General features: G+C 34.2%; 2 protein-coding genes across 2 annotated transcripts in view; both read right to left on the bottom strand.

The window, feature by feature from the left end:
• The window catches only part of LOC110381054 (protein obstructor-E), a 48,323-nt gene extending 29,214 nt beyond the window's left edge, over nucleotides 1-19,109 (bottom strand). The window contains exons 1-2 of the mRNA XM_049842769.2: nucleotides 18,954-19,109; nucleotides 2,586-2,644 (exon numbers count right to left, since the gene is read on the bottom strand). Coding sequence (XP_049698726.1) covers nucleotides 2,586-2,619 — 34 coding nt within the window. The 5' untranslated portion in view covers nucleotides 2,620-2,644; nucleotides 18,954-19,109. The remainder of the gene's footprint in view (nucleotides 1-2,585; nucleotides 2,645-18,953) is intronic.
• LOC110383435 (putative nuclease HARBI1) overlaps nucleotides 1-27,702 on the bottom strand; it is a 244,366-nt gene that overhangs the window by 192,816 nt on the left and 23,848 nt on the right. The gene's annotated exons all lie outside the window — the stretch shown is intronic.

Raw genomic sequence — 27,702 nt, 5'->3', positions numbered from 1 at the left:
AGTCTTAAAATAAAATTTAATTTAGGTACGATTTCTAAGACAATGGTATTTGTAGTACAGAGTATTATATTTACGCAATAAAATCTAATATTATAATTATTTTCAGGGGCAATGTCTTCGGGAGGAATTTAATAAAATAAAATTTAATGGGAAAAGGCTCTTGTTTACTGAACGCTATCATGAATTAATTTTCTTCGCGCATAAAATGGCTGACGGCTTTTTAGTGTTGAAGCGAAGTCCAAAAGTTGGACAATCATTTGACTGTGGGTTCCACGTCTGTTGTATGACTAAGCTAAAGTGAAAATGTGCTTATCTTTTGGCTAAACTATGATAAATCCTCCGAAGTCATTTGTATAATTAAAAATTCACATCATGCCATCATCATCAGCCGTTTTTGTCGTCCCACTGCTGGGCACAGGCTTCCTCTCACACGAAGAAGGATTGAGCGCTAATTGTCATGCTTGCTCAATGCGCATTGGTGATTTCAGACATAATAGGTAGTCTTTCTTTCTCCTGCCCTGTTCCCAAATATTACTTGGGGTCGGCGCAATATGTCATTTTCTTCCATTTTCCCCTGTCACTCGTCATACTGACACTCACTCCCTTCCTATTCATATCATCTTTCAGGCAATCCATCCATCTTTTCTTAGGTCTTCCTCTTCCTCTCCATCCATCTACATTCATACTTAGCACACACTTTGTTGCATGCGTATCATCCCTCCTCATTACATGTCCATACCACGACAATCTTCTACTTCTCATCTTTTCTGTAACTGGCGCTACTTTTAGACTTCCTCTAATGTAATCATTCCTCACTTTATCCATTCTTGTAACACCACACATCCATCTCAGCATTCTCATTTCTGTTACATGCACTTCGATTTCAGACATAATAGGTAGTCCAAGATATAATTACAAAGTAGATACATATTAAAGTTTCATTGGTACTTGCCAGACCTGGAATCGTACCCAAACTCATACTTGAGACGTTGGTTCTTTACCCACTAGGCCACCACGAAATATGTAGGTCACATCATGTCAGAAAATTCAGGCATTGAAGGAACGAGAATATAATTTATGTAGATTAAATCACAAGGTTTGGGGATGAAGAGAGAAGTAATATAAATATAATCAGCTTACTGTCACTCGAATATCAACATATTGTATTAACTTTTGTTACAGCCGTTCTTCTGTAAGATTATTTATTTATATTTTAGATCACTGAATGGAAGTTAGTATATAAATACAAATATTTATAAAAGAAATAAATAGTTTTCTTTCAATAACAAGTGTGATTAACTCTTTACAGTCTGGTTTTTATATCTCAGCTACATAGAACTTCCTTGAGATTTTATAATCTATTGAATACAGCGAAAGGAAAGTTTAACCCCCTGAAAAGGAGAATCTTAGACGGAAATGACTAATCAAATGATATAATCTTTAATTAAACAGAACCAATTAATTTCTCGTTATCCCAAGTTATTCATAATTCCGTGGAAACGTCCCGACTAATCTTTGTAATTTGCATCTTAGCCTTCGAGCATACTGCATACTAAACAGTCGGCCGATAGCTGACCCGATAGTTGGCAATTGTTTTTAAAGAAAGTCTTACGGCCAGTTTCTTCATCAAAAGTTAAAGTTAAAGTAATGTCTAAAGTAAAAGTTACGGTCAAATACGTTTTTTCAAGGCTAAAGTGACAGCAAAACTAATAGAAAAATTGAATTTGACCGTTACTTGTACTTTAGACATTACTTTGACTTTTACTTTGGCTTTAACTTTTGATGAAGAAACTGGCTGTAAGTGGGTCTGATACCGGCTAATTAACTGATCTTGTTAACGTGAGTACTTCCATTCATCTTCATACCGATTTATGAGCCCAAACAAACTATCGGCCGACTAAAAGTTTGCAGTGTGCTCTTAGACAATACACAGCAAGATTAAAATCGAATCCTAATTTAAGTTTGTAAAACAATACAGTAGTTTCGTAACAGCCTGTTAAATTTTAAACTAATTAAGTTAAAATTCGAAGTTAGTTTACTTTGTAAGTATTTCGATTGAAACTTTCGTTAACGTAGCGTTGATTTTGAATTTATTTTAGATCGGGTATTTTCTGAAGGTAATTTAGAAGCTTCAGTTACAGTTACACAATTAATTCTTAAAATGTTGATATTCTGAAGTTGTACTAGTTAAGTAATTAATATTTATTACATTTTGCTTGGTTTTTTGATGTTTAAGGCAAAAGACGATATATAATTTGTGTAAAGATAATAAGCATTTTGCAGTCATGAAACTTATTTTCAACTAGTCAATGACCTTATAGTCTGTATACTATTTACCCGCCGCTAATTATAAAACAATAGAAAGTCAATTGTCTCTCGCTTATATCTGTGCTCCAACATAGAACGGGTTAAGGCACATTTTAGCCAGTTTAACAAATCCCTAAAACCTATACAACTCAGTAATTATCCTGTCAATACCCCCCACCGTTCACTTACCTATTCTCTTTCACAGTAACTTTGCAACTAGATCACACACATACATATACAAACTAACAGAATCCGCGTAGATATGAAAATGGACTCACCGATGAAACCCGTCCAATGGTGCCTGGATAACATTTTCAGCTCGGAGCACCAATAAACACTGAAACAAATGAAAATACAGATAAGTTACAGAAGTACAAGTTCATATGAGATTGTTTTGGACAACTATGGATGTTTTTGATAATGGAGACTTGTAAATCAGATCTGAGACGTGGATATTCGTTATGAAGAAGCACTTAAAAGACGTTTTTTTTTCAAGCATAATATGTGTGATTTTTTAATTATTTATTTAACTAAACAGTTAAAAACAAAAACGACAATATCAAAGTCAATATAATACGTGTTAGGTAAGTTAATTCAACCGTGTGTGAAAGGTGTCCAGATATTATACTTATGTAAGTAGAAGGATTTTTTTTGCAGTAAGAAAGTTAAACCTTTGCCCTTCTACTTCAATTGCAGCACAAGTTTTAGGCAAGCTATCTTCAACTGACGTACGGTATGTAAGTAACGCTATAAGTATTTCAATTCATCACAAACGTGGAACTTCTGATCCTCCACTGTTGAGTAACTTAGGAATCCCAATCAGACATTGTAATTGCATTTCATTTGCTGTCCGCACAAGGCATTGATCACATACTGGCATGATCATACATTTGTGCCGACTTCACTCACTAATGCCCAGCTACACTCAACCGTCTTGCTTACAACATAAGGTTGAAAATCGCATGCAGGTAAAAGTGCCACAGAGTACATAAATTAATTGAAATTGAATCTTAGCATGTTAGAAATAGGGTTGTCTTTTCAATGTTTTTTTCTGCGTTATGCATTTAAAATTTGTTCGTATAGACGTGAAATGAACAGCATTTAGTTGATATTGCCGTCGAGTACATACGAGTACACAAACGTTTCATATTAATTGTTTGAATTCGGGTACAGTCGCGACGAGTGGTTGTTTTAGGACGACAATGAGAGTAGCTTTTGTGGTGGCGTTTATAAATAGTTCGATAGAAGAGGATAGTTCGAGTAGGCATAAATAGCGCCCATAGGAAGTTCGGTTTATTTTACGTAAATAGCGCATACAGGAAATTCTGTTAATTTTATGTAATAAACAATGATCGACTCTTGAAGTACCTCGCAAAGTTATATGTAAAATCTTTTTGTACTGGAATAAAATACAATAGTTCCTGAAAAGATAATTATATGAACTCATTATTTCTAGATATTAAAATGCTCTTTATTTAACTGTATTTAATTAACCTATGTTCCCTTCAGTCTAACGAAAGTTTAAACTCAAATTCAGTTTCTGAGTATGTTTATAAACATTCATAATTTCATTAACATTTACACAATACTTTATTCCCGTTCACATTATTTCAGCTTTTACAGAAAACAAAAGACAATCCCAATAAAACAACATTAGCTACACCACAATAGAGGAAGAGAATTAATTTGTATAATAAAGTGAGAACCTTTTGTATACTTGATTAAGTTAATTTGTATAGAAATGAGCTCGCGATGAAGAACAATAGTAATTAACAGGATTAAGTGTGTTTCTTAGGTAAACTATACTTTATAATATACCTACTCGCCATTTCACGAAGTTTTATCTGCATCATGAGGAAACTACTTAACGTATTTCAATAAAATGTAGCCTATGTCATGCGAGGATAGTGTAGCTTGCCAACAGTGAAAGAGCCGGGTGAAACAAAATATTATAAAACGTAGCCTGTGTTACCCCGAAATAGTGTAGCTTCCCAACAGTGAAAGGCTCGAGCAAAAAAAACAAACAAAAGAATGACCATTTTATATAGGTATAGGGGAGAGTGGGGGAATTGCGGACGCGGGGTAAAAACGGACTAGCATGTATCTACTCACTCCTTCCCCCCGCGGCAGCCCGGTGCTGTCATCTGTTTCTTTAAGCCATTTTAGTGCCACGTAAAAACTTACGACAGCCTGCTGCGCACGGTTTGAACGGTAGGTAAAATTTTATAAAAAAGTGCATAATGATCTAATTTTCAGTGTTTTTCAATTCGAGGGACAGGTCTGTATACTAAGTGATGGTAAAACGTGATATTTTCTATTTATAGCTTTGTCAATGGGGTTTGCAGCGCCAATGTTTCTTTTTATGGAACGTTTTCATAACCTACAAATTTATCTCTTTGATTTAAAAATACCCAGTAGGGATAATTGCGGACAAGCCTTGCGGGGTAAATACGTACGTCTGCAATTACCCCTAATTCGATAAACTATTATGAAATTAATCAATAACTACTCATTTTTGGATGCCTCGGAAATATATATAAGAAAAAAAAGAACAATCATACACCATCGAATCAATACAAAAAGCTGTGCAAGAAATAAAAAACCAGATAACTTTTCGTCAGGCGGAAGAAAAATATGGTATTACCAGAGCTACTGTGTTTGACCAAGTGAAGAAGGGCAGTGTTTCTACAATACCAAAGAGAGGTTAAAATCCATTTTAAACGGAATACAAGAAAACAAACTGAAAATTTTGATTAAAATGTTGATGATGAAATGTTGATTACGTTTGCATTTATTGTCAAGAAAAGTACAGTGATCCACCCGCCGAAGTTTGGATTATGTGTTCAAAGTGTGACAAGTGGGCTCATGAGAACTGCACTGTAGGAAGTTCTTCTAAAGGCTTTACTTGTGATTTTTGTCAGCGATGTGGACCTAGTCCGTGAATACCCCATGCTGTCCGTAATTAACCCAGGGTCAGTCCGAATTTACCCCGAGCGCTACGGGTAATTACGGACAGACAAGGTTTTGTTTTTGCTAAAAATATTATATTTATTGACTGATCTCGTATAATAAGTATAATTGTTTTTGTAGATGAATAACTAAAGATTAATAATTAATCAAGACAGACTGATTATTACTGATAGTACGAATGTTGTGCGTTATTTCCCTTCAGCGTCCGCAATTCCCCCATCCTCCCCTAATAGGTGATATTAGTATTGAAATATTTATAGACATAGATTTTGTAAAAAAATCCTTCAGAATTAAAAACTTGGGATTAAAAAGCAAGAGACGTTAATATTTTTCAGGCAGCTGAAGATGTAACAGTCTTCATCCCAGTTCTTGAAGCAGTCTATCTAAAATGAAGGAGAAACTACTATATACTATTTCTACTTAAACGTAAATTAAACAACTTATTCAAACTTATATAAGCCCCAGTTGACATCGCCACGTGCACTTTCATTGCAAACGATATCAAAGGAAGCCTATAAAATATGTTCTACAGATCAAACGCTGTAAGTAGTTAAATAACATTTAATTAGTACCCTTAAATTACCTATGTTTACAGTTAATTTAACTTACATAAGTAAATCAAGGCACTTGAAGGGGTTTGAAAATTATGCAAAGTGGAAATATATGTATATTGCACGCGGTTTCACCCATCTCTCGTAATGTCTAACTGTTCCCTGCGGTTCCAGCCGCGTCCCGAGAGGACTACTACTCGCACCTAAATAATAAAGGTAGCCTATGGCCTTCCTCGATATGTTGGCAACAATATGAGAGTAACCTGGCCCATCCTAGGTAGCCTAGAAAATCTATTCTATCTACAGATCCACCCTTCACTTGTTCAACGAATGAACTTCAGTACGCGGCGGTAATTTTACCCAGTCAATTGTTCACTGTTAATTTGATTGCAAATCATTAACAAATTACAAGCTGAAGCTCATTAAATTGTTATTTTTATAAAAAAATGAAATCCGGCTTAACGAAATGGATACTTAAGAGCAGATAGATATTATAATCCTTTACTTCAAATTAAAAAATCGTATTACGAGCACATTTAAGAGGATTTCTTTATTAATCCGAATATTTATTAATTAAAATAAAGCTTACGATACCTAATTATATCATTGAAATAATTATTTTGCCTTTTGAGTTTCACAGATTATATCTCATACTTTCTAGATTGAGCACACATAATTATTGTCTGAGATATGTGAACATAAAACTTAGCCTACCCGCACACAGCAGACTAAACAGTTGACCAACAGTTGGCCGTTTTTTTTTTGAAAATCGTGATTTCAATTAAAGTTTTAGCCTATCTTTGCCGAAATATTTTTTTTTAGAAAATTGAGAATTCAATCAGTTTTTAGTTGATCTGATACCGATCGAATACTTACCTGATCGTTGTTAAGTGCGCATTTCCAAACATCTCCGTACTTATCAAACGCCCGATCAAACTATCGGCCGACTAAAAAGTTTGCGGTTTGCGAGCACTCTACGTAAATAGAATGTCTACGTGTATAATTTCTATGTAGAAACTAAAATACTAGAAAGTGCTATTACTAGAGTCTAGAATGAGTAGAAAACAATATTTATGCAATTCATTTCTTACAATATTATTCTTTAGTATCTTATTAATTGAGGTGACTTCTGAAAAGAGATTTTTATGACGTTCATTAACTTTATAAACAACTTTTATTATGTCTAGGTATTGCTTTCTTAATAATACTCTATAGTGGACGAGGAGTCTCTCTAAACTAATTAAGACTTTTTTAAAACATCTATTTAACGAATATAATGGGCCTTTGCACAATTTGCAGTGGGCACCCACTTTTTACACGATAAAATGTCATTATACTAGTAAACGGTGCTAAACTACACAAAACTACCCATTCATAATACAGTGACAATAAAAAGCTATATTACGTCACTCGGATCGGTTCACATTGTCGTAACTTTGTCGCACATGCGATTCGCAGCGTTCGCACGCGACCGCGCGTTGCGCCACATGATTCCTCCGACCTCGACAAAAAATGACGCGACTGGCGCAAGATTCAGGTGAAAGCATACAATTAGTGCGTGTTGCGCAAGACTGCGACTAGTCGTCCGAATTTGGCGAGTTGTCGCGAAGTATGCGGCCGCACTTATTCCGAGAAAATGCTTAGATGCGGTTTGATTGGTCATTTAGCTTGATGTGTATTTACTACTTACGTTAGTGGGTTAGGCTGCCGGTATTTTCCACTAAGCTTAGATTTTACTCGAAAAGGAATTGGAATCTCTGTGAATTTGAGCGGCGGATGACATGCAATTTACGTAAACGCTGCATCTGCAAGCATCCTATAACTCCCAAAAACGTCATTCCAGTGCGAAAACGGAATATCCTATTACCATATTAAATCTTGCATAAGATGCTTCCTGGCGAAATTCTGGGACCTGGTAGGTAAACGATTATATACATACATACATAGGTACTACCTGTACATACATAGGTGCATTCAGTACTGCTTATGAATTTCCCTAGCACGGTACGTGACGTGACAGTCTAGCGATAAGATCTAGACGTGACAGTCAAGCGAAGACAAGCGATAAGGTATAGAATCAGTGAGGAGATTATCTAAGCTAGTCATGTCTTGAAATGGTCACCCGAACATAACCAGGCTGGAGCATTGTTCTCACAAGTCTATTAACCGCTCGTATGGTATGGTATGGGCGGTAATTACTCGCCCAATTATTTGGAGGAAACGACCACATTAATGATTATCTATTAATTAGATGACAACCCATCTAACCCCTTGCAATTTTAAAAGGGTGGCATTTCATCTACTGATAAGACTTATCGGATGAGCTGTCACTGAAGTTATTTTTAAAAGACAAAAGAAAATCAATATGTTTCGTGACGGCTGTATTCAAAAATGGTCTTCAACGGCTTAATAAAGCATGCAGGTTACCTTGTTCGAGAATCAAATAAACAGAAAATATTGCATTAAGGTCAATGACCGGTGCATCTGAGTTAGTCATTTTTCTAGACATAGCTTTTGCTGTTTTATTAAGTTTCCTTTAGATAAAGCTTTTAAGCTTGTTTCTATCTGTATTTACAGGATTGGTGCGTATTATTTAAACTTGTATTTTGCTCATTATCATACATTCTTGTCTAGGTTATAAGCTCGGCCTTTATTCTAGACAAACTGGTTTAGAAATCAGGTACAATTGTATAAATACCACGTTGTTATATTTCTCTCTATAAATAACCAAATGTAAGTTTTTGTGAAGCTTTCATACTTGATAAATCGGGTTGTAAGTATAAATTCTAAATTGAAGAAAACTGTAATCTAACAAGATCTCAGCAATAGAGAAAATATGCCACCCCTGTCAGTTTAAAAATGTCTGTCATTTAATACAACGGTAAAAAGTTAGACCACTATTTTCTCGACAGAATGTTATCCAACAGTAAGAAGCTAGCTGACATATTTAGCTTTTACAATCTATAACTTGCTTTCCCTAACGTAGTACATATGTCACTATACATACATACAGTCCATGTTAAAAAGACCAATTTAAAATATAATTTACATAAAATTCTTTTTTAAGAGCACTCGGATAAAAATTATTACCTAAGGCAAATCAATACCTACTGGTAGTAAACCGTTCAGATTAATCTTTCAGGCTTCAGAGTATTAATTTAAATTACAACGATAGATTAGTTTTAAGATCTTAATTAAGCCTTGATCAGGATTATTTTCAGTTGATTGAGGTAAAAGGTTCTTTTTAAATATTCAGTAGTGTAAGAATGTTTGCCCTTTAAACTTAATTTTAATATTCCTTTCTTTTTCTTTCTTATTTCAATTTTATTGGTTTTTAATTGACTTTTAATGGTCTTCCATATTACGCTTTATAATAATGCTACTTGCTATTTATTAGGTACTTCAGTTATTTCAGAATTAGTATAGTATTTCCAGAGACTACCCATTCCAAAAAAATCTGTACATGATCTTCTTTCTGCCCTTATCACTATTTTATTTTATGCCTCATCTATCCGACGTCATCTAACAAGAACCATACCTATGGTCTTCATAATCCATACTAATTTGTACCTAACTAATTATAATTATTAATATATTTATATTAACAAAAAATAATAATAAATAACAGTAACTTAATAATTTAAACCTCATCAAATAAATCACAAAGCCTTGTTTATAATGTTTTAAATTGTAATTATTCGCTACAAATGTTTCAATTTGAACGTAAAATCATTACCCCTCGGAGCGAACATTCAATATTCATAATGCATAACCCAATACATTTATGAAGCCTGATTGAGGTATAATTGATTGTTAGTGGAATAAATTAGTGAAAATTAATACATTTACTACATTTTGGAAAGCAATTAAAGCACATGATTCTAAAATGTTGTTCTTTAATACTAAGTGTTTTAATGGGGTTTCGCCCGCGTCCCGTGGGATTTATTGACCATGCCGGGATAAAATATAGCCTATGTTAGTCGGGATGAGTATAGCTGAGTATAGCTTTTTCAGTGAAAGAGAGTTCTTCAAATCTGTTCAGTAGTTTTGGAGCCTTTTGGGTTTCTTGTTTATTATATTAGCAGGATCTCCAAAAAAGTCGCAAGACCGTTGCCAGTCTTTTAAAAAAGTACATTCCTTTTTCGAAGGTTTGAATGTCGACTGATAATTAAGTGACTTAAAACCTTGGACCTTTTATAATGCGCAGAGCGAGTTCTGCTTCATAAAATTAATAAAAATTAAACTGAAGCTCTCGAAGTGACGTGATTAAGTCGACATTTTGGATACAGAAAATACTGCAGGTATGTTCGGTGTATATCCAACTGCATCCATGACTTTCTACAATATTATATACTGAAGATGTAAACGAGATAAATAGTATTTAAAAGTATGTATTACAATGAAAGTAAAGTTAATTTTGTGGTAGATGCAACTGAATTTACTTTTCTTTTACAATCTTTCCCACATTTTACTACACAAACAAAATAACTTGATACAAAGTGAAGTGCCGTTTCAGTTTATCGATAAAACAGCTCGATATTTTCCACAACACTGAGACTTTGTGTAGGAAATTTCGCGGCTGCCTCAAAGGTGCCTTTGTGCCAAGACTTGGCAGCTTGTCCAAGCAATAATCTGAAGGGTCCTCTCAATATAATGTTATTTTAAACTTGACTCCTCTATTTATAGCTTGGTCTTTGTGTTCGACGTGATCAGACTTAAGTGTTTAAAGGATACTTGCAAATAAAGTGTGTTGTTACTGTGTAAATTCTTGGCAGTGTCGATAAAAGATTTTTCTGTTTACCCACTTCTATCGTGTTTTGTAATTCGATATTTTAACTCAGTACAGAATATGAGTAAATGAACAGAAATAATGTTGTAAAGAAAAATCGACTTTAATGATGCTTGTTTCTCTGTGTGTACAAACTCAGTATTGTCACATAATAACTGACCTCTATTTCCAAAAGTGTAAAGATGAGATTCGCATACAAATAAAAATAGTAGCTCTGAATTAATTTTTCTGCATGCACCGTGGCACGCAGACGGCTAGGTACAGTCAACCACATAATTCAGGTGAATTGTGTAGTTTGGCGTCATGCAATATCGTTTGTAAAATTTGTGTTCACATAAACTATAAAATTACACACTATAAATATATTCTCCAAAAATATTGATAACATGAAAATCGAATATTATATTGAACTGTTTGTACCCAGAATAATAGCAGAAATATCGGCTTCAACAAGTTTCTTTCTGTCTGCATTTTTATACTAATTTTCACAATATAAAACAAATTAACTACTAAGTAAACAAAGCTAATTACACCACTTATTATAAAAAGTATTTTCCCGACAGTACCTGCATGCAGTGACAATGAGTGTGCATGTGTGCGTTAATGTATTTTCACGTCACGCTGTCTAATAAATAATGTATAGTGAAACGTAGGAAACATTTGATCGAATTATTTCACGGTTGGCGTCAAATGGCGGTCTCGCAACGTTACAAACAGTGTACGAACGAGCACACTAACAACTTTTAGTCGGCCGATAGTTTGGTTCGATCATTTTTTGTAATACCGAAAATCATTGACAGATGTATCAAAGAACGCGAAATCCTCGTTGGTTCACTCGTAACTGATCGTTTTGGTGATACCCATCGTACGAATTTGACCAAGAAGGCGTCTGACCTACCTGCATTATGACAACTCCCTGGTTTGTGCTCATAAATCAGTATGAAGATGAATGAAAATACACACGTAACAACGACCAAGTATATTATGTCTGGTATCAGTCCGACTGAAAACTTTAAATGAATTCACTATTTTATGTTATTACTCCTTCTGTCATGTGTTTTTTTCTGTAAATAGGTAAATGGTTGAATAATAAATAAATAGATTTTCTTTCAAAAAAAAATTCCAATCACCGGGGCAACAGTCGGCCAACTATTTAGTCTTCACTGTGCACGTGAGCAAAGAGTTTTAAATACGTATCTACTTTATATTCAAGTCTTGTGTTGTGATGTCATTAAGTTTATGGCGATAGTGCCGTTATGGGGCCAATGGTTATACACCGATTTGGTGAGCATTAGAATTTTAAGAGGGAATAATTTGCAAGTTTGGTAGACTATACAGCTGCTAGCTGTATGTAACTAGGAAGAAGGTTGAAAATTACCCATAATCTTTAAGTTTTTTTTTGTCATCTGCCAAATACTATGAAGAAAGACAGGATAAGTTTTGTAACCAAGGACAATTTTCAAATCAAGACGTCGAGGACAAAACATTTATAATCTCAAGTAGGTATTATAACGAGAAAGCCTCAAAATCTTAGTAACTCCATTAAATCCTTATAACAATGCCATCTTAACACAAAAGCTAAGCAAAACCAACATTTCTCCATCAATTGCTAATCTTAGATGATCATAATTACAATCACGATTAAGCCGCGTTCATTCAAAACGGCTTACATAATAAGGTAACGAGCACACTGACCGACTTGCGAGTTGCGACTTTACACCATCGATATTCACGCACCATCGGCCGCTTTGTCTATACGATAATAAAGAGGAATCGATTTTTTTGTTTCTACTCGGAATACTCCGAAACTATTGGACCGATTAATAAAATCTTTCACTGTTGGAAAGCTACACTCTTTTCCGCGTAACTTAGGCTATATTTTAATGATGATGATGTCCTCTTAGCCAATTGTATTATCGGCCACGGCGGCGACTGTTCTCATATACAGTTGTCGGCACGGATATTGGGCCCTGACCTTCACCTGCGCAGAAGCGATTTACTGCCTTATTGCCTTATGCGTACGGGTGCGCAAAGCGATTCCCACTCTTCCGCCGAGAGCTCAATATCCGTGCCGGTAACTGTAAGTAGATCTGCCAGCTGTGTATGACATATTGTAGTGTACAAGCATTTGCGCAGACACAGGTTCACTCACTATTCCTTCACTCTCATAGCCCGATGGGTAATCCGACGAATATTCGATCCCGGTATGGAAAGTAGTTCCCACAGGACACAGGCAAAACCGCAAAAAACAGCCAGTAAGACAATAGCTAAAACAAGCCGTGACAAAAACGCCAATGGTCATCGTTCTGATAATTAAACACGAGTTATGTAATTATTACGTGGTATTGGTAATATAATGTATAAATAAATATAAAATTTGAGAACTGATCAACCTTGGTAGGCCAGTTTTGCGTTTTGCGCGAACGATTTTAGAGTTTCGTATTGTGAGTAAGGAAACGGAGCACCGATTTCACTTTTTTGATGATTTATTTGATTTTAATTCGATATTAAATAATTTTATGCGCATATTATTATCTATAATTTGCTTAATATGCTTCGCGATATCAATAATATTGTGCACGAAATTTTTTTTTATGTAAAATGGTAGGCAAGGTAACAAAAGTAGGTCTAGAATCTAGATCATAAAAAATGTTTACGTATAAAAAAGATTTACGTTTTAAATAATGCAGAGTACATCTGCTATGTTAATCCAAAAGTTACAGCTTGAATAATATACAGGCTGAAAATGTTTATACCTCAAATTATTTACGGAACCTTTTCAATTTTATTTAATAAAATTAACATGTAAGACAATTGACGCCATATTTACCTATGACATAACTTTTAATTCCAAATTATAACGGATATTAGAAGTAATTGCTTTCTTACACAACATACAAAGCAGTTTACATACATAACAAATATGTAAGTATATTTGTACCTATATTATGTATGTACAATCATTTTTATTTGTCTTCGTAATCAAATCATCACATTTTATGACTCGTTACGAATAGTTGACTTTCGCTTGTTTTTATTACTGTAGAATTAATTAATGTTTTTTTAGTAATTAAGAGGAATTAATTAGCTTTTAGTCTTGTTAATTGTGTATAAGAGGAGGAAATGTAATAAATATGCAATTATGACACATCTCATATCACTATTACACTAGCGGAAATATCCTGAAATAAATTAAAGCTGCCAATTTTTCGAAGATTACAAAAAGTTCAGTTTTAGTACCTACATAATAAATTCCTATTTACATTTTTTTTTAGTTCAACTGAAGTAATTTACGTAGTAGGAAAGGACAAAGCTAGACTAGCACAGAAAAAAGTATAAAATATCTTATTTTAATTCCCAATCAACAGGAAAAAATAAGAAGCGAAAATGTTCACGTTTATTATAAATTAAACATGAAAAAACGTATACAAACTTGTTTGACCATCCTTTTATGAAAATAAAAATCCTCTTTAAGAAACTTGTTTTAAAAATGGAAATGCATTATTAATATACTACTCAAGAAAATCCGGGGTCAACGACCGCACCCTTCCTTCACCTTTGGTTTTATTAATAAGGCAGCGTCTTCATAAAAGATCAGCTGTTTTTCCGCGGTTTCACCTGCGTCCCTTAAAAATTACTGAACGTAAATTGATAAAATATAGCCTATGTTACTCGGGAAAAGTGTAGCTTGCCTACAGTGAAAGAAAATGTCAAATCGATTCAATAGTTTCGGAGCATTTTGGGGGACAAACAAAACATGTTTTCTGTTTATTACTCGTATAATTAGTATAGATATGCTAATGCTAAGAAGCGTTAAATAAATAAGATGCTAACTTTCAGCATCTTTGACAGCTTTTAAGTACGGGTATTCATAATCGTAAAAGTCTGACAATCAATCAGTACTAAGTGTAATACCAGCTTAACTATCATTGCTCACTAATTTCTTCATCAAAAGTAAAAGCCAAAGTCAAAGCCAAAGTAATGTCATAAAGTAAAAGTAACGGTCAAATTAATTTTTTCTATTAGTTTTGCTGTCACTTTAGCCTTGAAAAAACGAATTTGACCGTTACTTTTACTTTTGACATTACTTTGGCTTTTACTTTTGATGAAAAAACTGGCCGTAAATAGCTTAGCTTATCCTAAGAAACACAGCTTTATTATATTATTTTTCCACTTGTCAACAACCTAAGAAAACGACGAAACTTTGACCTTGCAATAATAAAGATCGTGCTTAAATGTCTAGATTTTATACGAAAACTAAAATTGATTAAAATAGAAAACTTGTTTGCAAAACATTTTCTAGGGATTTTCTAACAGCCAAGAAAAATAATGATGGACCTTTTAAATAATATGAAAGCTTGTGAAAGCTCCACGAAGTGGTTAGCTTAATTTTCATGTTTTTTGCCAAAATTAAAATAATTTCTTAGAAGAATTGCTGTTTTTTAGTTTTAACATGATATTGCCTTTTTCTAGAAAGTTTTGGTATTAATTAACTAACTGCTTAAAATCGAAAAGATTTTGCATCTACTCACGGTACAATGAGGCAATATTAAGCATTTGATTTCAATCAAAAGAATTTCCCATCGGAAAACTATGTACCTACCTAGTAGGTATCGTGCGATCACTACAGAGAGGACCATAACTAATAAAGATTTTTTATGATATGTATTAAGGTAAGGAATAATACTTTCTTTGTAATCAGTTCGAGATCTAGTTTAAGTTAAAAATGAATAGGGATATTTTTTAATCAGCTAATAATCGGCAGGGTCATAGATATATTTCTTTACAGAAGCCACATCAACCAACTACAAATTCTAAAATATTCTAGAACATGTGACACACGTGACTCCCACATGTTTCCCTTAGGCGATTGCGTTTAAGTGAATTACTTAACGCACTGGACTTAGCTAAATATTGCCGGGTGAATGGTCAGCGTTACCTCATACATACGCACATGCTCAGAATATGCAGGTCGAAGACATTTTCAACAGGTACTCTGATGTTTTGACATACATTCGTCAATTTGTTAAGTAGGTATATAGTAGTCAGTAGGATATTTGAAGACTGACGATCCATTTGGGAAACTACAAGCATTTTGCATGTAAGTTTGGGCAAAGCTTACGCAAATTATTACTGTTTGATTCATTCAGTGTGATAGTCTAGTTATTAACGAAGGCCATAGGCTACTTTTATCAGGGTGCCCGAAGTACAGTTATCGGCACGGATATCGAGCCATGACCTTCACCTGCGCAGAAGCGATTTAATGCCTTATGCGTACGGGTGCGCAAAGCGATCCCCACTCTTCCTCCGAGAGCTCAATATCCGTGCCGGTAACTGTAGTTCCGACGGGACGTGGGTGTTGATAGCATGAAGTAACAATAAACATAGTATGATATTAAATGGACATAATAGTTCAGTACTAAACACCTATCAAGAGGGGTTTATAATCAGCAAAAGTCTGCAGGCGGCAGACAGGATTTGGATGTATTTTGGATACACTCCTACAAGCTGAAGATCAAGCGTAACAGCACTTGAATATTAATAACGATGCCAAAGGGGCAAACATATTATATGCGAGGTATGATATTTTTGAGAAAAAAATAAACATTTTACAAATGTCACTCAATAACATTTAACTTTGAAATGTCTCTCAAAAACTTTCAATTTCTTTTCGACATCCTGAAAGTTGAAGAAAAAAATAAGAGAAAGCTATCATAATGAGAAACAGTTGAGACTCACTTAGTTTCCTGTTTAAGTTGTACATAAGCCAATGAACGGATAACTTGAGAACGTTCTCTCCACGCTTGAAACCTGTCTACATCTGTTAAGATATAAATAAGTTATGGATTTGCAAAAATAATTTTGTATTTACACGAAAGTCTATTTTCATCTTAATCTGTCGATTGTTGCTTAACGAGATGGAATGAATTTAAGGTGGTTTTGCCCACAGCCCCCAGGTTTCCTCAAGGTTTTTTCCTTAATATTTTGTGTGTAGAACGAACGTAGAAAGTAGGTACATACGTATGACTTAGAAAAGTTCTATATTCTGATTTCCACAAATATTAGTTTGTAAGATTAAGAACTTAAACTCGCTTACAACTTCTGAAGTTAAAATTTATTTTATTCGCATACATAAGATTACTTATTAGGCTGGGTAAAAGAATTAGGAAGGGATTTTTTCTAAAGGTACTCGTCGTCGGTCCAGTCACTCATTTCTTAAATATTCTTTTGTCAAGTAATGGAAAAAAGATCGCAGAATTGACGTTCTTATTTAATTTATTCTATCATGAAATATTTGATTGATGCAAAATAAAACAAATGACTGCATATCTCGATAAACTTGTAAAACAACAAAATACTTAAATCCATTCAACGGAATATATGTATGTTGTTATGTGTCCTATCTAACCTTATATAATGCACTCAGACTACTATTTGAATACTAAAATAGAAACCAGTTATGATCACGCAAAAAAATGTGCTGTAATTAGTTTTTACGATCGACATACATATGTAATTACGAGTATATGTATTTTTTTTAAATTGTAGAGGATATTGGATTATTTTAGACAGCCAACTGCATCCCGAGTGAACTTAAACCCGCTCTCAGAGACATTTAATGATTAGGTACTTAAGTCACTCCTTAATGACAGATTCTCATAGACATTGTGCACTAAGGAACGGCAGTGGGTCCATTATTCTCGCACTTGCGAAAAGCACCCTGTGTCCTTTCTCAGGCTATAGGTTATCCGTGTACCTACCAGATCTCTTTTAAATCGGTTCAGTAGTTCTAGGCGTGCACGTGTGAGAAAAAGACAGAGTTACTCTCGCATACCTATGATATTAAACGCGAGTGAAGTCACGGGAAACAGCTTGTGTTTGCTATAAAGTATAAACTACAATGTAGGTACTTAGTATTATATCACTAGATACGCCAGTCTATCCATTACTGTTATGGAATAATCCATAAAGTGTATATCTTCAAGATACACTTTAGATTGTAAGTATAGTAAATACTTTGAAGAAAGGGTTCATATTATGTTGTGGTTTATAAAGGTAAAATAAGCTGGTTATCTTGAGTAAGACCGACCATAGTTTGCATGTGAACACCACTAAAACTACAAGAACACTGCAGGAATTTGTTGATCGAATGTACCTATTTTAGTAGGTAAATAATCTGGAATAGCTACATGTTATTTTTACAAAGAAAAATATGTGTAAATAACTTTTCATTTTTGAAGCTATATCACTAATTTGAACATACAAGCCTTAGCGAGAAGATTTGCTTCTCCGAACCTACCTACTATTGAATTCAAACAACAGAAAGTATATTAAGGATTATGCTAGAGGCAGCAAATAGCTAACTTCAGAGATGCAAAATGATTTCTCACGGCCTGCAGGTACATTAGGACAACTGCACGTAACAACTTAGCGCAAAAATACCAGTAAGTTCACACAGTCGTAATTCGTAACGCATTAGATAACATTACTTACGTGCTAAACGTAAGAGTAATAAGGAAATCCAGTGTTTGTCAAACTTCCTCTCATCTTCTGCTCAGACAGAACTATTACACTTTCACTCAGTGTGAGCTAAGACTCCTAGCCATGACATAACACTAACACGACCTTTTTGTACTCATATGAGTACACTAGCTTCTGGCAGCGGTTTCACCCGCGGCCCGTGGGAACTACTTCATACACCGAATAAAAAGTAGCCTATAACCTTCTTCGATAAATGGTCTATCTTACACTGAAAGAAGATTTCAAACCGGACTATTAGGACCAGTAGCAAACAAATTCATCAGCTTGATAATATTGGTATACCTACATTCAAAATTACAATACCGCAAAGAACAAAATATGAAACTAAAATATGCAAAGAGTATTTTTCAATTTAGTAGTAATTTTTTTTTTAAATGCTGATGTATTTTTTCTCTTCTATGTGCTCGTTAAACTCGTAAAATCTATTTTGAAATGAATGCAGGTTTTTGTCTATTTTCGCTATCCATTACAGTGATTAAGTTTCATCGATTCAAATTACAGCAAAAAATCTAGACTTCGCATATATGCGTACAATTTTATTATTTAGTAGGTATTCACATCTCAGTGCAAAATTCTTGGTGAGAAACCGGACTTACTTGTAGCAAGTTCTATAGACGGAAAAATAAGCAAAAAATACAAATAAAGTTTGTATTATTGTCTCAACTTATTTTTAAATCGAACCTATTTTTAACGAACTTTTTTAAATCTTACTCGAAGTATTCCAATAATACTTACAAATGTTCCAAATTAAAATTAAAAATGAAAAACAAATTAAAAATAAAATTAAAACTTACGCGTAAAAAGATCCGTCACCGTTGACCACACACACTTAAGAAAAAAAAGTTCGAATTATAAAAAACAACGATTCAAAAGATGGCGTCTTTAGTGGCGCGTTCGCGAGGTACAACTGCGGAATCGTCGCTTGCGCAGGTGAATGTGCACGTCACTCCACCACTCTTGTTTCGCGTACTATTAACCATATAAAGATGCACCTTCCCTTCTATAATTATTTAGTCATAAGGGCCTCTTGAAATTGCCAGGGTAATACCACTTGTCATGTATGTACGTTGAACTTTGCCTATTTGAATGGACTATTGTTCTTGGTATGTGTTTCCCATTTTTATTAGGGTGTATTGTGTGCACTTGGAAGTTTTGTCGTGCGTCTGTTTCTTGAAATATTTAAGCTTTTACTTTAACTTGGATACATCTTTTGTGTATTTTATTTATAGGATCGGAAATCGACATATTGTCAAGAACGTTAGCGATGTGTGTAAATTAAAATAATAAAACGATATGCATATAAATAGCTTGGAGATCGGTGCATTCTTAAAATCATGAAAAAGAAAGTAATGTTCAGAGTTATTAATAGTTACATATTTCACAAAAACTGCGGTTAATGAACTAGTTAATGAATGACAGAGCACGTTCGCTTTCGTAGTTTAATCGTATGTAATTATTCCCCTACCCACATATTCCTATAGTTGAAGAAATAAGAAGAGCTCTTTACTCAAAGTGTAAGGATTTTTATTATTTTAAACATTTTGTCTTCACAAGAACAAAAAAATTGCGACCACTTATTAAAAACTGTAAGGTTTTTATTGTCTTATAGTTCTGCGACACTTGTCATGCTTTCAGACATTTTTTTATATTCATGTCTTCATTAATATCTTTACGCATCTTAGTAAACATGCTCCAAGTTTATTAATAACCCACCATCTGATAAGCCCATAATAAAACCAGTTACGCTCCCTTGTCCTACAGATCAGCACGGAAATAAATAAATATGCAAATAAGTGAACCTTTTTACCTGATATTCCACTCATCAACGGCAAGGAATGTGGATGACCCTTCAGAGAAACAATAAAAGTAACCGGTCTACTGTTGACCTTCGGTATTGAGGAGCCAAGGTCAACAATTAGTGTTTACGGAATAATTAGCGATATTAACACAAGAATTTGTATTGGTGCAGATGTTGAAGTTATTAAAATGTTTTTTTAATGTTCTTGTAAGGCTGGTGGGTTGGGTATTTACTTGGCTTTTTATTGAGGTAGGTCAATGTATGTATATAGTATTTGAAGTTGAAAGTTTCATTATGAATAGCTGGAGCGGGATTATGACATTTACGAAAGTAAACGCACAAGGAAGAAGTTTGTTTGCAATAAATCGACGTCATTTAAAAAGTTGGTTGTGTATTTGGGGCTAATTGTTATACCTACTTGTAAAACAATAATGTAAGAGTGTGAGTTTCTTTCCGGCATTTACCTGTTATTATACAATATTTCAAAAAGGTGCTATAAATCTCACATCAACTCGAAAATTTTCACCAAAGCCTTGTCGTAAAATTTGACAATCACTGTAACTGTCAAAAATACTTAACATATTGGTACCTACAAGATTTTTTCTTCAAATCTTTTACTGTCTTGTAAACCAGAAATAATATCTTAATCTTTCAGTAGGCGTATGAATCCACTTTGTTCTGATTTTGAGGCACATTCACGTAATAACATAAATGTTTTATTTCGGGTTATAACACAATACTGAGACGTGACAAAAGTATAGCACTTTCCACATATTCACACAGAAATATAGTTCTTAAATGTATGGTAGTAAGGTCTAAAATACCTGGCTTGCAAGAAATATTTTCACCTGAAAAGATCGTATGAAGTTTAAGAGAAATTGTATCCATTTTATTTTATTACATAGGTAATGGTTTCCTATTACGCTTTTGATATAATTTCAAAGATTATTTCAATAACTGGCTTTCGCCAGCGGTTTTATGGTTGTTCCGTGGGAACCTCTTTTCTCGATAAATCGGCTATCCATTCAACACTGTGATAATTTTTAAATTGGACCAGTAGTTCCTGAGGTTAGCGCGTTCAAACAAGCAAGCAAACAAACTGATCGGCTATATGATATAAAAAGAAGTTAAGTAGGTATACTTAACTAAAGTTGCCTGATGTAAAGGAATAAATAAAATAATATACTTATCTGATGCAAGCTATTTTTATGACCTAGGCATTAGTACTGTTAGTCACCTAAATGATTATTATCCTTCAGCTATAAACTTGCATCATATAAGATGATTATAGCAATTTGTTTTTCGAAACTTTCAGGGTTCATCATTGGGTAACAGTTGCAGTTCATAATGAGATGTCTTTGTGAAGTCGCGTGCTGAAAAACATTCCTCAAATCTGTATATACCGTATTATTATAAAGCTGAAGAGTTTGTTTGTTTGCTTGAACGCAGAAATAGCCCACTAATACACTTGTAAATAACATACAAACTTACAGCCAGTTTCTTCATCAAAAGTTAAAGCCAAAGTAAAAGTCAAAGTAGTCTAAAGTAAAAGTAACGGTCAAATTCAATTCTATTAGTTTTGCTGTCACTTTAGCCATAAAAAAACGAATTTGACCGTTACTTTTACTTTAGACATTACTTAAACTTTTACTTTTGATGAAGAAACTGGCCGTTAGAAAAGAAAAGCTGCATTGGTACTTGACTTGGTATCGTACCCACGCACTCATGCTTGAGAGGTTGGTTCTTTAGGTAATCACTAGGCCACCACGACATTTTTAACTTTTTTCAGTGCTGTCGGAAATACATGCAACAATGTTATGAGAATCGTAACCTTACTATTCCACATCAAGTTATCTAAACAAATAATGTCGTAAACTTAGCTTTAGTTACTTTGTTGAATCAATATTAGTCAAGTTACAAAAGCAATAGTGTCAATATTGTTGATGTGATAATTGTAGAATTTCCTTTACCAAGCTATCATCAGTCATTTATTTCCTATTTTAGTTTTAATTTTCAAACATACACTACATCTACTTGTAGGTTTCTTTAAATGCGCTAATCTCAAGAACTGGACCGATTTGAAAATTGTTTCAATGGAGCATACTGATCCAAAAAGTCTATAGGCTTCGTTTCATCTGGTAAGTTCAGAAGAAACCACTGGCGGAAGCTGCTAGTATTATTATCTTGTTCAGATAAACTTCAATATTGAACTTAAGAGAATGTCTTCGGCTCCCTAATGTCCATTAAAAAGTTGTTCTTATTAAAAGAGCATCACAATAAACAAACTATGAAATGAGATGTCAATTAAAGGATAATTAGAATACGTCACATTTATTTACCTAGCCTTTTCTCAACTATGTATGTACAGTCATGGACACATAATTAAAGACACCCCCCGACTCGAAGTGAAATAAATAGTTATGGTACTGACATGAGCTTAAACACGGTATAAACTGTAGTGTAATAATTATTAAAACAAACATTACTTTGTGTTCTTTAAATTAAGGACAAAAAATATTTTCTTTCTTTAATACTTTAGATATAAAGCTCTATGGGAAATGAACACTAACTTTTGTAGCTGATACTTGGCTGGTCAGCTAATTAAAGACAGTTAAAGCCCAGTTAAGAAAAGAAACGAAAGATAAAAATAGTTGCCATACTTTCTTTTAGAAGTGAGTAAAATACTTATGAAAACTCGAATTAGGTAATAATTTAGGTTTATTTCATTAAAAATTTTCATTTTAGTCCTATCAATAAGACTAGAACAAAAATTCTGGTAAGTAAAGTGTTTTAGGCTTTTTAATATTATATTTTGACATACGGATTTATTCATACCACTTGATCTATAGTAAGGACATGGTAATAAATTTATTATTAAAGATTTCTTATCAATGGCACTAAAAAAGGCATGGTTTGAGAACAACTCAAAACCGACCCCAAGGAAATCTTGTCCGCAAACAGACTTTAAGGCGGTGTGAACCATTTACATAAAATAGTGAACCATTTACATGATTCGGTACTGGTTTTTTTGGGAGTCATCTGATGCTAACAGGACGACAATTGTGTCTGCAGAACTTTTAGACTACAACCGGGTCGGGAAAAGCTGTAAGGCATGGGTATCGGAAGATGTTACGTTTGGAAAAGCACCGCGTGTCCATACTGTAGTTGGCTATTTCTATCAAATGTGAGAGGTGCAGTTAACAAGTGTTCAAAAATGTATTTTTTTTTCTCATTAAACAAAGGGATACGATTAATTCTAAAATAATGTATCGAAATTAGTCGCCTCCAAAACATGAGATGGAACCAAAATACACTAAGAAAGTTCTCAAACATAGGAGGCGAAAAAGTAATAGTGTGGGGCTTCTCTCCATTACTTGGTGTAGTGATCTTTTAGAAAGATATTATTAAAAATAGGCGAATTCAAGTACTATAATATTTTAGAAATAGCATTTTGTTATATGCTAAGCATAATTTACCGGTCCTTAGCGCTTTCCAAATTAGAAAAGTTCTGAAAAACACTGTAAGAATAGTAAAAAGGACTCTTTGATCGAGCAACTTATGACGGTTTTGGTTTGGCCCATCGCAAATTTAATAGAAAAAAAAACTGGTGATCGGCCAGAAAACACAATGGCGATAAGTCATACATGAAACATTGATCAATTTTACACAGATTTTTATGAAGCATGGAAGAAAATTCCCGTAGCGACTTAAAACAAAACTGGCCGCTTGCACGCTTAGGGATGTCGTGCTGTCATTGAGGTAAAAGGAAATAAACCAAATATTAGTACTCATTAGTATGCTTACTTACAGTGTAGGGAATGTTGTTATAGAAAAGTACCATCAATAATATTAATAATTTGCATTTCTTCCTCTGAGCAAATGGAGTGTCTTTAATTATATGGCCAGGCCACGTTATGGTTCATACCGCTCGAGATTCGGATAAAGCGAAAAAAACTTGTCGCGAAGGATCACTGAAGATAGTCTTTAGTTTTAACATTTCACAATGCCCTCTTAAATATTTTAAGATAGAAAATAAAGTTCCAGTAGCAATCAGAAAAAAGAAATACAGATGAAATGCGGCAGCAATTTAAGATTCCAACAGTGTCTTTAATTATGTGTCCATGACTGTATATGGAGGTCGGCTTCCAGAGTCTAACCATTTTTATTGACAATCTTGTTAAATTCGTAAACGTATACTTTCGACACAAACAACCATAGACAAGGTATGACGAAAGACAAAGCATGGATGTACTAGTAATTTATTTTATTTACATACAAATGTAGTTTCTTTCACAATATATAGACACTAGTTATTTAACAGTTCGTGCAGAAATCCGAATGATAAATGTACGTGAATTTTTACTGCTAACATTTTGTAAGACACGCAAATTGTTTAGGAATGCCGAGGCTTCAGAACAAATAAAATGTTGATTGGATAAATTATCTGTTTCATGTAGTTTCGACTATTATTTTAAAATGTTTTGAGGTTCTTTTTTAGCAAAAATGCGGTTCCGATGAATCAGGGTTGCTGTGATGCTCACCTGTAAGAAATATTTGGCAATAAGGCCTATTTTTGTATGTAAATTCGAGTGCTGTAAAAATATTTACATAACAGCTATAATGTTTAATAAAATCGACCCCAAATAAAATTGGGATAAGGGCAGGAGAATGATAGTAATTTTATTGCAAACATGTTTTACCTAAACGATTATTTAAAAAAAGAAAATTAAGATTTTGTTTTAGAAAATTCTAAATGACTGTTTTCTTAAACTCGTCTGCGGTCATTCAACTGTACAACTATGAATGTATCTTTTCAATTCTTTTTCCTGAGCAATAACAACGCTATTCTTAGATGTTTGTATAATTAAATCGGAATCTCAAATATTCAAATGAATATTCATTACAGTAATTTTAAATTCAATTGGACAGACATCACAAATAGTCTGAGTATTGCTTTCAGAATGTGTATACCACGGAGGAAGAAAACAATGGATATTTCATAAGCCAGGTAGGTCAGGAGCCTTTTGTAGGTCAAGTAAGTTACGGAAGGCGTGATCAAAACGATCAGTTACTATTGGACTAACGAGGGTTCCTTTTTAAGATTTAGTTTTAAATTAACAGACGGGTTCCAAAGAAGAGGTCGGAGTAAGAGAAGTAAGAGGTCGGAGCTAGTAGCGTTCGTAGTCCCCCAATCACCCGCAGTTTGGCGAGCTTCTTAAAAAGATTTTGCGGTATGACATCTCCGCTAGTCATTTTGTTCTCCATGGTGTACACTCGTACATATTACATAGATCTACATCGACTAGAAAGGTTCTTTCTTTGCGTTGGAATAATATTTTGCAGAGTCAAGTATTTGCCGTCTCGTCTGACAGTATTAAATTAATTAACATTAACAAGTGTAGGTAATTATGTTTTCCTAGAAAGCAAAAGCGAAACATGCAGGAGTGCGACTTGATACCACCTTTCAGCGAGAGTAGGTGAAGTTTAAGACACATGGGCTGATAAACTTATAAAAAAGAGTTGCTTCATAGTTTGCGCACACAGGCGCTTTGTTGGGTGGGATGGGCACCAACAGACAAAGTTTCTGCGAACAAGTAAATCCCAGAGGTAGTGACAGTAGGGTCTTAAACACTCTGATATAAGAAGACTATGTACAGGTACCTACTTCATATATTATAATAAGCAACGTTTTGGGTCTGCCAAACCTTGTTCAGTGAGCAAAGGGATCAAAGAGCCGAGGAGTGTTGAGCTACATGAAACAAAATGGATACTTATTTAAAAAACTACATAATTATGTATATGAACAAGTAATAGGCACATACCTTCTTACTTATTTCTCACCTACAAGAAATATGCTAATAATATTTGTATGTATTTCCTGAAAGAAAGTGTATCGTTCATGGCCATTTTTCATTATTTAGGTAAGGCGGATCTCACACTTCACGCTCCGGTGCTCGCCGTGAACACGCGTGTAACAACTCGCGAAGATGCGTTTTCAGCGAACAAGGTGAGTATAATATAGTATAATTTTCTGTTCAAAGAGAAAAAAGTGTGTGTTTCTCAAAGGAGAATTCCAAATGTATTTTTGTTCATGATTCTGTTTTATTTTTGTTCATAATTCTGTTTTATTTTTGTTCATGATTCTGTTTTATTTTTGTTCATGATTATGTTTTATTTTTGTTCATGATTCTGTTTTATTTTTGTTCATGATTCTGTTTTATTTTTGAATAATCAAGGTATTGTTGTGTTCCACTTGAACCACATTGAAAGTTAGCTTTTGGAGAAATTTGGATCAATAATATTGCAATTTTTGGTGAAATTGACCAAAATCTTCTGCTATACAAATGTCCCAGAATGATCTTGTATCGCACTTTTTATTCGCATATAATCCAGCAATAATTGGTTCACAATAAAATTAAGTAGTAGAAGTTATTCAACTTTCAAAATGCCCTCGTTTCGGAAACGGACCAGTCAAAACAAGGTCCGTTGGTTCCTTCCTTTCTAAACGCTTGATGGTGCCATCGCAAGGTCGGCTGATATGTCCACTCAGCGTTCAGCTGGTGGTGCAAGGCATAGAAAGATAAACTTCTTACATTATTAGGCTTGTTGTTCTAAAATTATTTGGCTGAGGTGACGATGTTTATTTACTTCTAAATAGCTTCTTCATAATTTTTGCCTTAAGGAAGAAGTCAGAACGTATACTCTTATCGTTGATATTCTAGGGCGCCAGACTTTACTCTTTTGAACTATTCACCAACTTCTGATCATCAATCATCTTCTTATATTAATAGTTATGATTGCATTATCTTTTAGTGATCGAGTGGCCTAGCACCCAGGTTGTATTAGTGACAAAAGCAAGAAAGAAGGAGTCAAAATCATGGACAGTCAACCTGCAGCTACGCCGTCAGCATAGGATCCTTAGTCATTTCAATTCGAAGAGAAAATATTAATGTTCAGATCCTTAGTTTAAAAAGCTTTTCCATCTACAATTTTTTAATGTGTTTCAATAAACCCCGCTCTCCTTTCACGCTACAACTTGCACCTTTTACCACAAACCAATAAAGTGCTCGGCGAAACACTATAAGCTTGCCGCTTGGGAGACTCCCACCATTGTGGTCACAAACGAGCTATTGTGCGCACACCTTGGCCGAAATCTGCCCAGTCTGATGATGACTGTGATCAGCTATTCCAACTATGGGTTAGAGAAGGAAGTTGCTGTTGGTAATTAACGGATTTTTGTAGTTTAAGGGATAATCGTGTGGGTAAAGTCTTACAATGTGGTTTCGATGCGGAAAAACTTGGATGTCATTTTATGTTGATTGTTTGGTTCTGTCTTTGGAACTCGTTTTAAAGAGTTGAGAGATATGGTAAGCTGCCCATTTTCACATTATCTAGCTCAACACTGTTAAGCAAAAGGTCAAGTCTATTACAATTGATTATTACTTTTGAGCTACAATCATCTGTAACATTGAACGTCTGTCTGCGTATATATAGACGGCTATCATCATACCAGCTCGTATTTAACCGACATGCTATTACAGAGGGCCATGGAATCTGCAAATAAACACTAGGTACACCATTAGTATGATACTTTATCAAGGCTATATTTTATACGGATATGGGAAGTACGGGACGTGAGAGAAACTGTGAGAAACAGCTAGTACACTATAACAGTCTACTTTATGGTAGGTATCTCCTTGAACCCGTTACTGAATACGAACTTTAATAGAGCTACTTGGCGTTTA

Source organism: Helicoverpa armigera, chromosome 5 (assembly GCF_030705265.1).
Source record: "Helicoverpa armigera isolate CAAS_96S chromosome 5, ASM3070526v1, whole genome shotgun sequence".
Lineage (NCBI taxonomy): Eukaryota > Metazoa > Arthropoda > Insecta > Lepidoptera > Noctuidae > Helicoverpa > Helicoverpa armigera.
Note: the sequence above shows the minus strand (reverse complement) of the source record. Positions and strands in the feature narration are given on the sequence as shown.